This window comes from Cryptomeria japonica, chromosome 6 (genome assembly GCF_030272615.1).
Source record: "Cryptomeria japonica chromosome 6, Sugi_1.0, whole genome shotgun sequence".
NCBI lineage: Eukaryota > Viridiplantae > Streptophyta > Pinopsida > Cupressales > Cupressaceae > Cryptomeria > Cryptomeria japonica.
This window is the reverse complement of record NC_081410.1, coordinates 49,471,462-49,485,138: the sequence shown is the minus strand read 5'-3', so window position 1 is coordinate 49,485,138 and position 13,677 is coordinate 49,471,462. Positions and strand designations below refer to the sequence as shown.

At 38.1% G+C, this 13,677-nt stretch overlaps 1 protein-coding gene across 8 annotated transcripts in view; it reads right to left on the bottom strand.

Moving 5' to 3' along the window:
- Nucleotides 1-13,677, bottom strand: part of LOC131079412 (protein TPX2) — an 82,850-nt gene that overhangs the window by 9,626 nt on the left and 59,547 nt on the right. For all 8 annotated transcript variants that reach the window (XM_059207135.1, XM_059207134.1, XM_059207132.1 and 5 more), the window contains 3 exons: nt 521-618; nt 231-309; nt 83-148 (listed from right to left, as the gene is read on the bottom strand). In XM_059207135.1, the coding sequence (XP_059063118.1) occupies nt 83-148; nt 231-309; nt 521-618 (243 nt within the window). The remainder of the gene's footprint in view (nt 1-82; nt 149-230; nt 310-520; nt 619-13,677) is intronic.

Sequence of the window (13,677 nt, the reverse complement as noted above, 5' to 3'; positions counted from 1 at the left end):
CTTTATAGGATAAACTATAAAGAATACCACTTAAATAAGTGTTAAAAAAACAAGCGAAAATTGAATAGCATGGTAACAATACCACTGGTGTTGTGGCTTGGTGTTTTTCAACGCGCACTATTCCCATAGACCCCTTACTACAACACCTCTACAAAAGTAAAACCAAACATGATGTCAGAAAAAGTTGTCAAATGAAATTTCATATCAGGCATCCCAATGCTTTATATTACCTTCCCATTGATTCCTCCAGCGCTGAATGCTGGCAGATTTTCGAGCTCTTTTTGCTCCAACTCTTCTGAGGTTTTCAACCTAAATATTTAGAGAAGTTTGGATGATTTCAGTGCTAAATGTTTCTTCCAGACATGTTCACTAGCTTACGATCATAAAGTAAGATATTACAACATAAAAAAAATTCACAAAGAAAATAGACTTATAATTAGGCATAAACTGAACATGTCTAAATAGGTCTCAAAGATTCTGAGGTTGAAACAAGAGAAATTTGGAAGACAGAGAAACTTACTTTGGTGGGAGTGCACATAAAGCATTTTCCAAACGTGATTCTTTTGGTCTTTTCATGTTAACCCTAGTGACAGATGAATGCCCCTGTTTTTCTGCACTCTGAATTCAGAATATTGATTAGCTTAATTTATTTAATATTTTGAACAGGCAGTGTAAGATAGCTGATTGTTGCTCCATGTTATTCTTTAGTGTCAAAAACTTATTGATATAAAAAAGTAAAGTTAATGTAATCAAATAATGTATAGGTTCTATACATAATATGTCGTACTTGTAACTGAATAAACTCTTCAGCCAACAAAATATCATCCCAGTGCTCCTCTGTATCTGGATCAAGTCAATCATCGGTTCTCAACTTTTCATATTCTATTATTAAAAGACAGATTCACATTCAGGATTACCTAGACCATAATGATAATATGGATTATGGATGATCCAGTGATTAAGCATTCAAGTGTTGGACTTGCACCAGCAGAAGCATTATAACAGGCATCTCGTGTTTTGATATGTAATTTATGTCTGTTATAGATCAAGTGTATTGTAAATCTTATATAGGTTGTTATAATTTTGTCATTTTTGGATATCCTTAGGCTGACTGCTTAAATTCTAAGTGTATTGACAGGGCAATTAGTTTGTTGATTTATTTTGTTGAAGCAACCCTGTATGTATTACTCTAATATAATTACAACGCTCTTGATATAACCAAAATATTGGGTGCAAACGTATCAGACGCCAAAGCATATTGGCCACACGGCCCAAGCAGAAAATGGCAGCTCATACATACTGAAATCAATGAAGCATAAAACCACAAAATTTACTATGTTCAACCATATATATCACATAATCAAATGCACCAAAAAAAGATGTCTTGCCAAACAGCAGTAAAAATAAAAGCATCTTTGATACAGTGCCCAGATCAGGTGGAGGACCTTGATCAAATTTCCAGCCATCCCAACCACTCTAAGACTCTTAACAAAATTAAACGTGTCTTCAACCAGAGTCTCTTTGCTATTTGTTCTCTACATTTTTGTTATTAGGATTTTATTTTCCTCCCGAGTTTGATGTCATGCCCCCCAATCTCACATCCCTTATCAGCAAATTGTTGGACACAATGGATCACTGAGAGGGGGGTGAATCAGTGATTTAAACAGTTTTTACTTAGTCAAAGCTATACCGGTTCAATATGAGATACACAAGATGTAGACTGGTTACCAAAGCAATGCAAATAGTGTGTGTAGGAGAAATAACTAAACGATTAATACACCACACACATGAAGATGCAACACATAACACCAGATGTACGAGGAAAACCCTATGTGGGAAAAACCTTGGTGAGAATAGCTGCTGGAGATCACTTGCTCCAATCCAACCTCACAATGAAAGGCTCTGATTACAAATTTTAGGGCACCAACCCCTGATTTATGAGCATCAACTCAAAGGAGCACCAACCCCTACACAATTTATAGGCTACAACCTAAAGGAGCTACAAACCCTGCACTAAGCACCTACTCAGTGTAAACAATATGAAAAACTCAGATAAACAATTGGGATCCTTGCTACAAATGAAGTTTTGCAACCTTTCAAAGCTTTGCACCGTTGGTTTCTATCTTACCGGTTTATATCAACTCAACACACACAGCAACTTAGCCTTCTTGCTGGTTCCAACTCTCCTTAATCTTCTCTCCCTCTGTTCTGCTGAAATTAAATTGCACTAGATCATTCTCTATCAGGTACTGCTTCTTTCAGTTTGTCACCTCTGCATTCTATGCTCACTCTACCGGTTTGTTCCTTACACCGATTTACTCTTCTTCTCCTTACCGGTACAATCTTCACACACAAAAACACTTCAAGTGTTTTTCTCTATGACTTTCAAACAGCAATTTCACTCTTTTCTTCGCCCTTCAACAACCACACTATCTGTCTTAGTTTGCCATATTTAAACTAAAGCTTTCCCACCAAAAACCAATTTAAACAGAGGGTGGCTAGGGTTTCCTTCTTCCGACCAAATCTGCATCCAATCTGATCCGATCCGCCTTGGATCGCACACCTGCATTGGAGGAATAAGCCATCACGCGTTTTCCATCAGTCCAAAATATGTTTACCAAAAATAGCAAACCCGACCATGATTTCCGGCCTTGAAATTTGTCGACTCATTTATGACCCAACTATTTCCCTCTCGAGGTCCTCTTGCAATCTGATTTCCTTGCTTTGATCCAAGTGCCAACAACTCCCCGATCTTTCTCTGTCGTTCATTCTTCCTTGAGCCGCATCAATTTGTTATCGACCCGTGATTTGTAGCTGTTTCATTTAATGTCGACTAACTGCTCCAACAACCATGCCAATGGAAACTTCACCGACCTCTACATGCTCGCCACCTCAGCTCCATGTGGCATCACATCGGCATACACTCAGCTCACCGACACAAGGTCGGTTTAAACTTGATCATTCATCAAATTCATACCGGCACAAGCCCTTACCGGTGAGATCTTCTCTTGCTGCTAACCGGTAGTGTACACTACACCGGTAGCACAACTTCACCTCCAGTGGTTTGTGATCTCTTTGTCACTCTGCCTCTTTATCACAAATATTATCACAAGCAAACAGCCAGCCTTTATATCGGTTACAACTGGTCATACCAACACACAACTTCATATCACCTCTTACCGGTGATGTCATTGACAGTCTCAATACCTACTTGTCTTCCACCATACTGGTTGACAGGCCTTCACGTCAAACTTCTTTACGCCAGTCTGTCTTCTTCATACCGAGTTGACATACCTCTACTGGTAGCCTGCAATACCGGTTGACATCAATGACAACTCAATGCCAACACAAATCTAAATATAAAATTGTCTTACAAAGTAAGACTTCACAATTTTATAAAATCGAACAATGTGCGTTGATCGCCTATAACATACAGTGGGGTTTGTTAATTATCGAACAACATCAGCCTCAAGGGACCAACCTTTCCTCTCCTATTGTGCAACGATCCTATTCACAAACTATTAGTTAATTAAGAGAAACGGTTCAATCAAACAAGGCGTCTCTTAGCAAAAGTCGAATGAAAAGGCAGCGGTCAAATAGCATGACTCTCTAGCATGGAAGAAGGATATAAAAAGATCATCCTAGCAATTCAAAAGGGGGGATTGAAGGAATTAGATTCAGATCATCATCGAAGGAAGACCAAATAGATTTAGACATCGACAACCGACATATATTAATAATCTATCTGCGATCTGGTATGGAAAGAATATTAGTTAACGATATGATGACTACTCGAATTACTCTTTGAAAAGTATATGGGTTAGTTAAGAATCATATGTTCATATAATTTTGATTGTGTATATTAATAGGGGCAACTATGCATAATCTTTATATGTGATCATATAATCTCTTTATATGTGAACATTCAGGCACCCTAACCTACCCCTTTGTCCGAGCCACCCTATGGTTGAGATCCATCATTAAGTTATGTTTATTTTATAATCCAGTTAATGTTCCCAAACCCTAGTAATGAGATCTATGTTTTGTTTAATTATGTTTCAATGATTATCTAACATGTTTGCAGGACCTCAATTTGGGTGATCTAAGTTGGTACATAACCCTATTCCATCTCCTACTTCCTTGGAAATTTGATTTTTGGGCAAACTAGGGCATTTGATAAAAAGGGAACATTAGTGGTATCAAAGCATGTTCCTGCCAGCCATGGAACATGAGTTTAGAGCCTTTATGGAGCAAACTACTCAGGCTCTACAAAACATAACAACAACCATAGGCAATCTTAGGACAAATCCAGGGAATGAAAGGGAAAGATCTCCAAGTCAATCAGAGAATGATAACTGGACCACATGGGAGCCCACCCCTAGAACAAATGAGCCACCTTTTCTATTTAGGGAAGAGCCATCTAGAGGTAGTAAAGAAACCAATATCCCTGGCATGAGGGAACTTGCTACAGAATATGCAAGATTAGACCCTGAAATTAAAAGAAGTATTCCTTTCTCTGAATTTTGTGAGGCTGATGCAAGGAGAAAATATAGGAAAAGGACACGGCCTAACATGGAGATACAAAGCATAGTGGGGAAAATCTCAGCTCATTCATGGATTCAAAAATTAGAGACTTACCTCACCCTTTGTCCTATGATCGGAAGGGATGCAGTCACAGTTGTCATACTACACCTAGAAGGAACAACACATGCATGGTGGCATCATGGCCTAATTTCACAATATCACAAAAATGTTAGGACCTATGATGCCTTCAAGAAAAGACTTATTGAGAGATTTGACAACATTTGACCACACCCATCCCCAAAAATATTTCAAGGAACTCACGAGGATAAGACAAAGAGGAACTCTTGAGGAATATATCTCAAAATTTCAAAGATTAGCAGTTATGTTCCTCGGGATATCCAAAGAAAGACTCATCTATCTATTCATAGAAAAAATAACCGATGCAACCCGAGGACTAGTGAGTGCTTTTGATCCATCTACTCTCCAAGAAGCAATCCTTAAAGCTACTCGGTTGGAGGCTTCTCAAACCAAGGGGTCGGATCATTCTAAAAAGACAACATCAAGAGATAAGCACTTCTACGAATAGGACAAGAACAAGAATATGTACCTCTCCCATGATGAATGAGAAGAACTAAGGAAGAAAGGCCTATGTTTTGATTGAAAGAAGAAATGGGAACGAGGACACACTTGTAAACAAGATGAAACCCAAGAGGAAAAGTTATGCTTTAAATGTAAAGAGGTATGGGGGCCTGGACATAATTGCACTCGAAGGAGACTTAAAAGTAAACACTTGTGCTACAAGTGCAAAGAGAAGTGGGAACTAGGACACATGTGGAAAGAAAAGACAGCTATGTATAATAGAGGCAACATCAGATGAAGAAGTAGAGGGAAACCTGAACAAGAAAATAAGATACGACAAAGGAAGTCTTAAGAGCAGCCCATCAGAAGAAAAGGGGATAATTAACAAATGGAGCGTTGTGGAGGAACCAATCTAGCAATCCTGACGCCTTCATATTCCTAAGATTTCCCCAATAAAAATTGTAATATGTTAACTCATAAGACGCCAAAGTTTCTGTGTCAAGTAAATATGGATCATGTGTATACTCCATGTTCGATGTATGTCTACTCCATGAGTATCTATGATTACCATAAAATCTAGAATATGAGAATAGCAAGAGAAAAAGACTCACCAAAATAACCAACGTGCAAACATGTTGCCAACCTAATTAGTTTTTCCAAGTACAATTGGATGGCCTTGATCCTTTTTCTCTAGAAGAGAGAAAACTTGTCTTAAGTTAAATCTTGCCAGTTTTGAACTTTTTCAATTAAAGGAAGAAACTTATGGGTCTTAATTCAAATCTACAACTTATGATAATACTTGAGAAGTACAAGGTGGGTTAGGATTCATGATCATTCTACTATTGCTTGAGGACAAGAGGGGCGGACTGTCATGCCCCCCAATCTGACATCCCTTATCAGCAAATCTAAATATAAAATTGTCTCACAAAGTAAGACTTCACAATTTTATAAAATCGAACAATGTGCTTTGAATCTTGATCGCCTATAACATACAGCAGGGTTTGTTAATTATTGAACAACATCAGCCTTAAGGGACTAACCTTTCCTCTCCTATGGTGCAACGATCCTATTCACAAACTATTAGTTACTTAAGAGAAACGGTTCAATCAAACAAGGCGTCTCTTAGCAAAAGTCGACTATGAAAAGGCAGCAGTCAAAGAGCATGACTCTCCAGCATGGAAGAAGGATATTGTAGCGTACTAAAGTTGCGACACTTGCAATTTCGACCGCATTTGGGTCTTCACGATGGCGATGCAACATGGAACCTGAATGGAGACCCCGAAACTTGTTCATGACATCAAAAACTGCATTTTTCAGCACCCTGGCCTGATCCTCCTTGCACCCTGCTGTCCCTGGAGGTGGGGCCATGGCGCCCAGCGCCCTGGTCCCTAGCCCTATTTTGGGCCCGGTCTCTTATGGGGCTTCGGGTCTTTAAGTTTGCAAATTGGAAAATAATGTTTCCTGGTCGGCCTAAGGTCGGGAAAATCAGTCTATCAACCCTAATTGACAAGTATATAAACTACATTTCCTCTCCCATTTTGGTAGAGGGAAAAAAGGCGGAAACGATATTCAAACATTCAAGCATTCCTTCAAGCAATTGAGCATTCTAAGTCTCCATTCAAGGCTAAGTGTTGCATTCAAGACAAGGATTCAACCATTGAAGAGGAGATCACATACAACATACAACATACTACATACATTACACCTTCGCATGTAAGAATACAAACATTCTTACAACAAGGTATCAGTACTTGTTTACATTACAAACATTTACATTTACAGCATTCTCATTTCTTGGTTAATTCCAAAACCGGGGTTTGACCTAAAGGCAAACCCCTCATCCCTAACCCCCCAATCGTCCTCTCTTTTCTGTGTATGTTGCAGGTACGCGGCTATAATTGAAGATCTAGAATCCTTGTGTAGAGACGAACAGATCCCCCTTCGTTTCGCGGATTTTTCGGAGGACCGTGTGCACGCCGGGCGCCATCGTCCCGTCAACTTTCGCTCAAATTTGCAGAACAGCACCGTCTCGACATTTTACTGCTAATTCCAGGTCCGCAGCTTCATCCCATATCCCTATCTCTGTTTATAAGCGAATCTTTCCTACTTTACATGCATTCCTAGTTTGATCTTTCTATCTACATTCTTTACAAAAGAGGGTATCCTTGATGTCTTAACCCTTGAAACTCATATAGAATCCAATCTTGCATTGTGTGGGATTGGATCTTGTGGGTTTCAACCCCTCTTTTGAATGTAAAGTCTCTCCTAAGTGAAAACCATCAACCCTAGTGACTCTCCCTTCTCTCTCCTTGGAGTCGGGGAGGGGAGAACAACTAGGGTTCGATTTTTCCGCTTTACAGATATAAAAAGATCATCCTAGCAATTCAAAAGCCGGAATCAAAGGAATTAGATTCAGATCATTATCGAAGGAAGACTAGATAGATTTAGACATCGACAACCGACATCTATTAATAATCTATCTGCGATCTGGTATGGAAAGAATATTAGTTAACGATTTAATGACTACTTGAATTACTCTTTGAAAAGTATATGGGTTAGTTAAGAATCATATGTTCATATAATTTTGAGTGTGTATACTAATAGGGGCAACTATGCATAATCTTTAAATGTGATCATATAATCTCTTATACTGAATTAAGGCAATAATGCATAATCTATATATATTGTTTAATACTATCAATCTTGATTAAGGAATAAAGATACAGGGAGGGGAAACGGTGGTGAGGTCCTCTCCAAAGTACGCCACCTCATGGTGGTGACCGAATGGTTACATGAGGCCAAGGGGGCACAAGGAGTGTTGCCCTTGGGCTTAGGAGGGAAGGATCCTCAGGACACCCTACTGCAGTCATCCTAACTTCCCTATCATGATTGGCTATGGGAGCTAAGGAATTCATATTATAGGGTAGAAGATAAAGGTAGTATGGTGAGGGGAATGACTATGGGATTCCTCACTAGGTACGCCACCCCATGGTAGTGACCGAATGGTCCCATGAGGCCAAGAGGGATAAGAAATCTGCTCTTGGGCCTAGGGTAGAGGAACATTTAGGCACCATAACCTACCCCTTTGTCCGAGCCTCCCTATGGTTGAGATCCATCATTAAGTTATGTTTATTTTATAATTGAGTTAATGTTCCTAAACCCTAGTAACGAGATCTATGTTTTGCTTAGTATTTCTAACAATGTTTTGTTTAATTATGTTTCAATGATTATCTAACATGTTTGCAGGACCTCAATTTGGGTGATCTAAGTTGGTACATAACCCTATTCCATCTCTTCCTTGGAAATTTGATTTTTGGGCAAACTAGGGCATTTGATAAAAAGGGGACATTACATTTGAGGTCAAACTTCAAAATGTCTAGGTGCATTCTAGGAATTTTTTTTGTCTTCTAGTTTATTACCTATCTACTATGCGAAATAGAAGGTCATTGATGCTACTGTAATCGCCCAGACTGGTTTTCTCTGTGAAAAGTGCCAACTCTAAGAACATTTTCACCCTCAAGGAGCACAATCTATATTGGAATTTCTATGACAAACTTCTAGATGTGTGACAGGTGACAAATGGAAAATAGTGCATGAAGAGTGATCTAGAAAGAAATCAGCTCGCTCAGACACACAAAAACCACAACAAATTTGTTGACCTATATTTGTGTTTATAACATCACGTTTACCATGGCAACTAATTTTTACAGTGGAAAAAGTATCTATCAGAAGTGACAACCTTAAAAATCACAGATTTACTAGCTTCCCAGAACTGAAAGATAATATCAATTTTAACAATAGGCAAAAGTTGACCTATGCTTGATTACTACAAACAATAATTTGAGCGATTTTCTAAGCAATTTCTTTGGGTCGAAAGGATGAAACAAAGAATTTTGTTGGTGTACAGGCCTTTCCTAGGACATGTGCACATTATTATTAGGTTTATTTGGTCTTTCCCGAGTTAACATATTTATTAGTATATGCCAACAATTCCTTAAATATCCCAATCAAGTTGAAATAGATAGTCTCAATTACTCTCAATTCGACTAAGTTGATTACAACTCACTACACAATCATCTTTGCATGACTATACCTATGTTCGAATTCACTAAGATTAAGTTGGTAAATCTTAAACATTTTCAGGAGTAACTTATTATGACTCACAGTTGCACCTCAGTTCCACCAATATCTCAATTAATAATAAATAGAGAATGAAGATCCACCTTATTCATTTGTTGTAAGGATGTAGATTATCAATTCACATTGTTCTCATTTCTTTTGAATGAGTTTCATCTCTGATTGTTTCAAAGTGTTGTCACTATCGTACTTCAAAATTTTCATAAGAGTAGAAGGTTACTTATTAACTACGTTGCCGGTCCCGGTTCGGGCTTGAGTTCAAGATTGAGGTTCAGGTTCGCAGGTTCAGTCACATTTTTTTGGGGGGTTTGGGTTCGTCAGTACAAAAACATATAAAAAAAAAATTGTATATGCAGCAGTAGTCCAGTTCAGAATATACCACTATGCTAATAGTCAAATAACATAGCAAAATACACCACCATATTAATAGTCAAAACTCGACTCTCATGATGTATATATTTAAGTTTTAGTTTAAATAACATCGCAAAGTAGTAAATACACCACCATATTACTGTTTTAGTTAAAAAATAATAATGTCAAGTGTCAACAATCAGCAATCACTGATGAAATATCATATGGGTCATCAAAAATATCATCATCATCCTCCATATGTTGTGGTAAATTAGAAGAACCACAAATAGTGGTACTGGCACTAGCATTGGCAGTGGTACTAGCATACTCAGTCTCATGATCACTAGGTAGCTCATGGTCATCATCAACTCCAAGTGCAGCAAGGCAGGAAACTGAATCATCCAACTCGGCATGCTTTGGATCAATATCCCACTGCTTTGTCTCCCCTTGTGTGTAGGCATTTTCTTTGTGTGAGGAGCTGCAAGTTTGAATGCACAAAGACCAAGTCCTTCACCTTTTTGGAGTGTAGTCTATCGTGCTTTAATGAGTGGATGAAGTAGTATGTCCTCCAATTCCTCTTGGATGAAGATGAACTAGCAACCTATCAAGATTTTGAAATTAGAGAGTTGAGAGTTATAAATAAAAATATGAGCAAGATAGAATTTTTTTTTAATAACTAAGAACTTGCGATAAAATTTTGATGACAGTGGGTTGTAGGTGCGCGTATGCTTCTCCATGGAAGTACCACCAACTATGAGTAGGAACCCTATGCTTGTCCCAAAGAGCTTCATGATCACAATCATTTGTACTTGCAAAACTCTTGAATTCAGCCCTCACTGCAGCACATTTGTCTTGGTGAAAGAGTCTATGAAGGGCTGCCTTGTACCCTTGAGCGACTTCAGGATCTCTATAAGGGGTAACTCTTGTGCCAATTAGGAGCTACTGACTATAATACTTCGGACTCAACACAAAGGCAAGGAGATGCAATGGAGTGGTCATTTTGTTCCATCTCTCCACAATGATTTGTTGTAGTTCTTTGAAGAATGTTTGTTCAGGGTCTTGCTCTTTTTTCATTTATTATGACTTTAATCTTCTCAATCATTGAATCAATTCCAACATATACCTCACCCAAACAAGGCCTATCCATGTCAGTGTAATGGATCATGCTCAATATAGGCTCAATGAAATTCAGGAGGTACTCAACATGATCCCACCAAGAGTCATCTAGTATCATTCTCCAGGCTCCTAATGTTTGCTGCCCTTGTAGTGCTAAATTGCCCCCATATGCTACAATTAGAGCTGATTACCATGCTAGCTAGTGCCTCAAGAACGGGTCTCAACAACCTATTTCAAAATAAAAAACCAAAAATTAAAATTAAAATTTTTTTTTTTTTACTAGACATATTTATTATTTAACTAAATTTAAAATTAACTTACCTTCAACAACTCCAATCTTGACAATTGTCTAAATATGCCTTGCAACATATGGTGGTTGGTGGTAAACATTTGGATCTCCTTGGCATCAACATACACTTGTCTGATCCATTCAACTTTGTTGCCAATTTTTTTGAGCATTAGGTTGAGTGAGTGGACAGCACAAGGTGTCCAAAAAATGTGTTGATAGCGCTCAACCAATAACCCAACAACCCTACAGTTTTTGGCATTGTTTGTTACCACTTGAACAACATTTCAACGACCAACTTCCTCAATGGCTTGGCAAAGAATATTAGCAATAAATGGACCATCCTTCACTTGCTTTTCACAATCCACTACTTTAAAAACATTGCCCCTTTAGGGGACACTGCAATACCGTTGATCAATGGGCAATTTCTTGCATCTTTCCATCCATCAGATATGATGGACACCCTTGTTTCGATCCATGAATCCTTGATGGGCTTCAAGGAGTCCTCTATATATTTTACCTCTTTTTCTAATAAGTACGCACCTTCTCATAAGCTAGGCATTGAACCCCTTTGGAGCCTCATTAATTGATCTCACCATTTTCTGCCAATAAGGTGAGAGAACAACATTAAATGCTAATGAATTAGCACAGATGCATCTAGCCATGTCTTGCTCGACAATCTGTCTACCCTCATTGTGAAATGATGTTTCCAGTGGTCCCTTTACTTTCTTGTGTGACATAGGTTGTTCTTGAGGTATAGACAAGAATGGATGACCCTTTATAGGTTCAAGATTGGAAGGTGATTGAGAGGCCTTCGATCCTTTCTTATTTTTTGCCAAATGGTGAGCACTTGTGGATTGTTTCCCAACTACATTGTCTTCTTTTTGCTTGCTCTAGGCCTTTACCTTTTGGCTTTCTTGGACAAAATTTGATGCCTTTTTAAGGGATAAAACACAAATGTGCTTTCAATCGATTGTATGAGATCTTATATGGTCAATGAGAACAAAGCCAAAGAAAACCTCTTCCACCTGGAAGTTGTTCTATCATTTCCACATATTTCCAAAGCAGAGAGTTTGGGTCTGTTTTAAAGCGAGGTTCATTCCCAGCACTAGAAGCACATGCCATTCTACAAACCAAAATGAAAAAATAAAACAAAACTAGAGAGTTCATTTCAATTTGTAAAAAAAATGCAAGAAAAAATTGAAAAAAAAAACATTAACAACAAAAACCTACCTCTTTTGTTGAAATCTTCCTCTTCAATGTCATTGAGAATGAATCTAAACTTGCAACCGCATAGGAGTAGCACAAGAACTAGCTAGGAACAAGCAACAATCATTTTTCAACTCTCCTTGAGCTATGGCAAGAAAAAGAAAAAGTTGAGGAAAGGAGCAAAGATGTTTTTTTTTCATTCTATTGTGCAAAAATGAAATAGGCTTTAATTTTTAGTGTTTTAAGAGGTCCAATTAGGGTTGGGGGGTCAGATTTTCCTTTTTGCCAAAAAAACACTTTTAAAAAGTAAAAAAAAAGCACTTGTGTCAAATTCTACTCGGGTACCTTGAAAGACGACGAAATTCTCCCCCACAGGTTGGGGGTTGGACCCTGTCCAAACCCATAGGGAATTGGACTTGGACCTAGAACGGACCTAGGACGAACCGGACCGAAACCTAGGGGGTCCCTTGCAGAACCCAATAAAGTAGCTTATTAAGGCAAGACAAACCCTCCAAGTTGTTCGCATGTTACAAAGTTCATATAGCATTGTGAAGAGGACGATGGAGATTTGTGACCTTCATAGAAGGATGGATAAAATCTGACTTCACCACTCCATCCATAAGGGTTAAAACCCCCTAGGTCAAATCTTGATTCACCACAACGGAAGCAACAACTGAGAAGAATTTTTTTTTTAGTTTTCAATTTATTTTTGATAAAGATTTATTTTACATACAACATCATAATTGTTTTTACTTTTTTCCTAAATTCTTATTTCTTGCAAGAATCTAAGAATTAGAAAAGGAAAATAGAGAAAAAATATTGGTGGGTGCACACCCATTTTAGAAGGTCAGGATCATTTTTTGCATGTCCATGATCCATTTGATTGTAGGCAATCACTTTTTGCAGGTCTGTGGCTATTTTCAAAGTGTCTGCAGCTATTTCCTGTAGGTTCATGGCCCTTTTTCATCAAGTCCACCTTATATTTTTTTTAATGATTCATCTTGTTGAAAATCTAGTGGGCTTGGCCCGATTTGATAGGAAATCAAAACCCCCACAAAAATTGCATTTAATTCCATGTCAGCAAGAACAATCAGATTATGGAACCCACACACCCACATTTCCAACACCCTACATGAATCTTTGCCATTGCAAAAACATTTGCTGATATCTTTTTTATAATGTATCTTTTAATCATACATATATATTTTTTCATGCCATTTTTTTGAGTGCAAATGTTTTGGCAAGAGATTCATAGTAGTGTACATGGTTAAACCACCATTTGGCATTGGCATTTCAAAGGATTTAAAACTCTTCCTCACTCATCATATCATGGGCATATGGAAGCCTTTATGTGCCCCCTCTTTGAGAAGCTAAGGAGTACTGAGGTGGAAGGATGGGCGAAAGTTTGACTTTGAAGAAGTATGAAGGAATCGGTGATGTTTAAGAGTCTGGCATACCTTGGAACAAGTATCAAG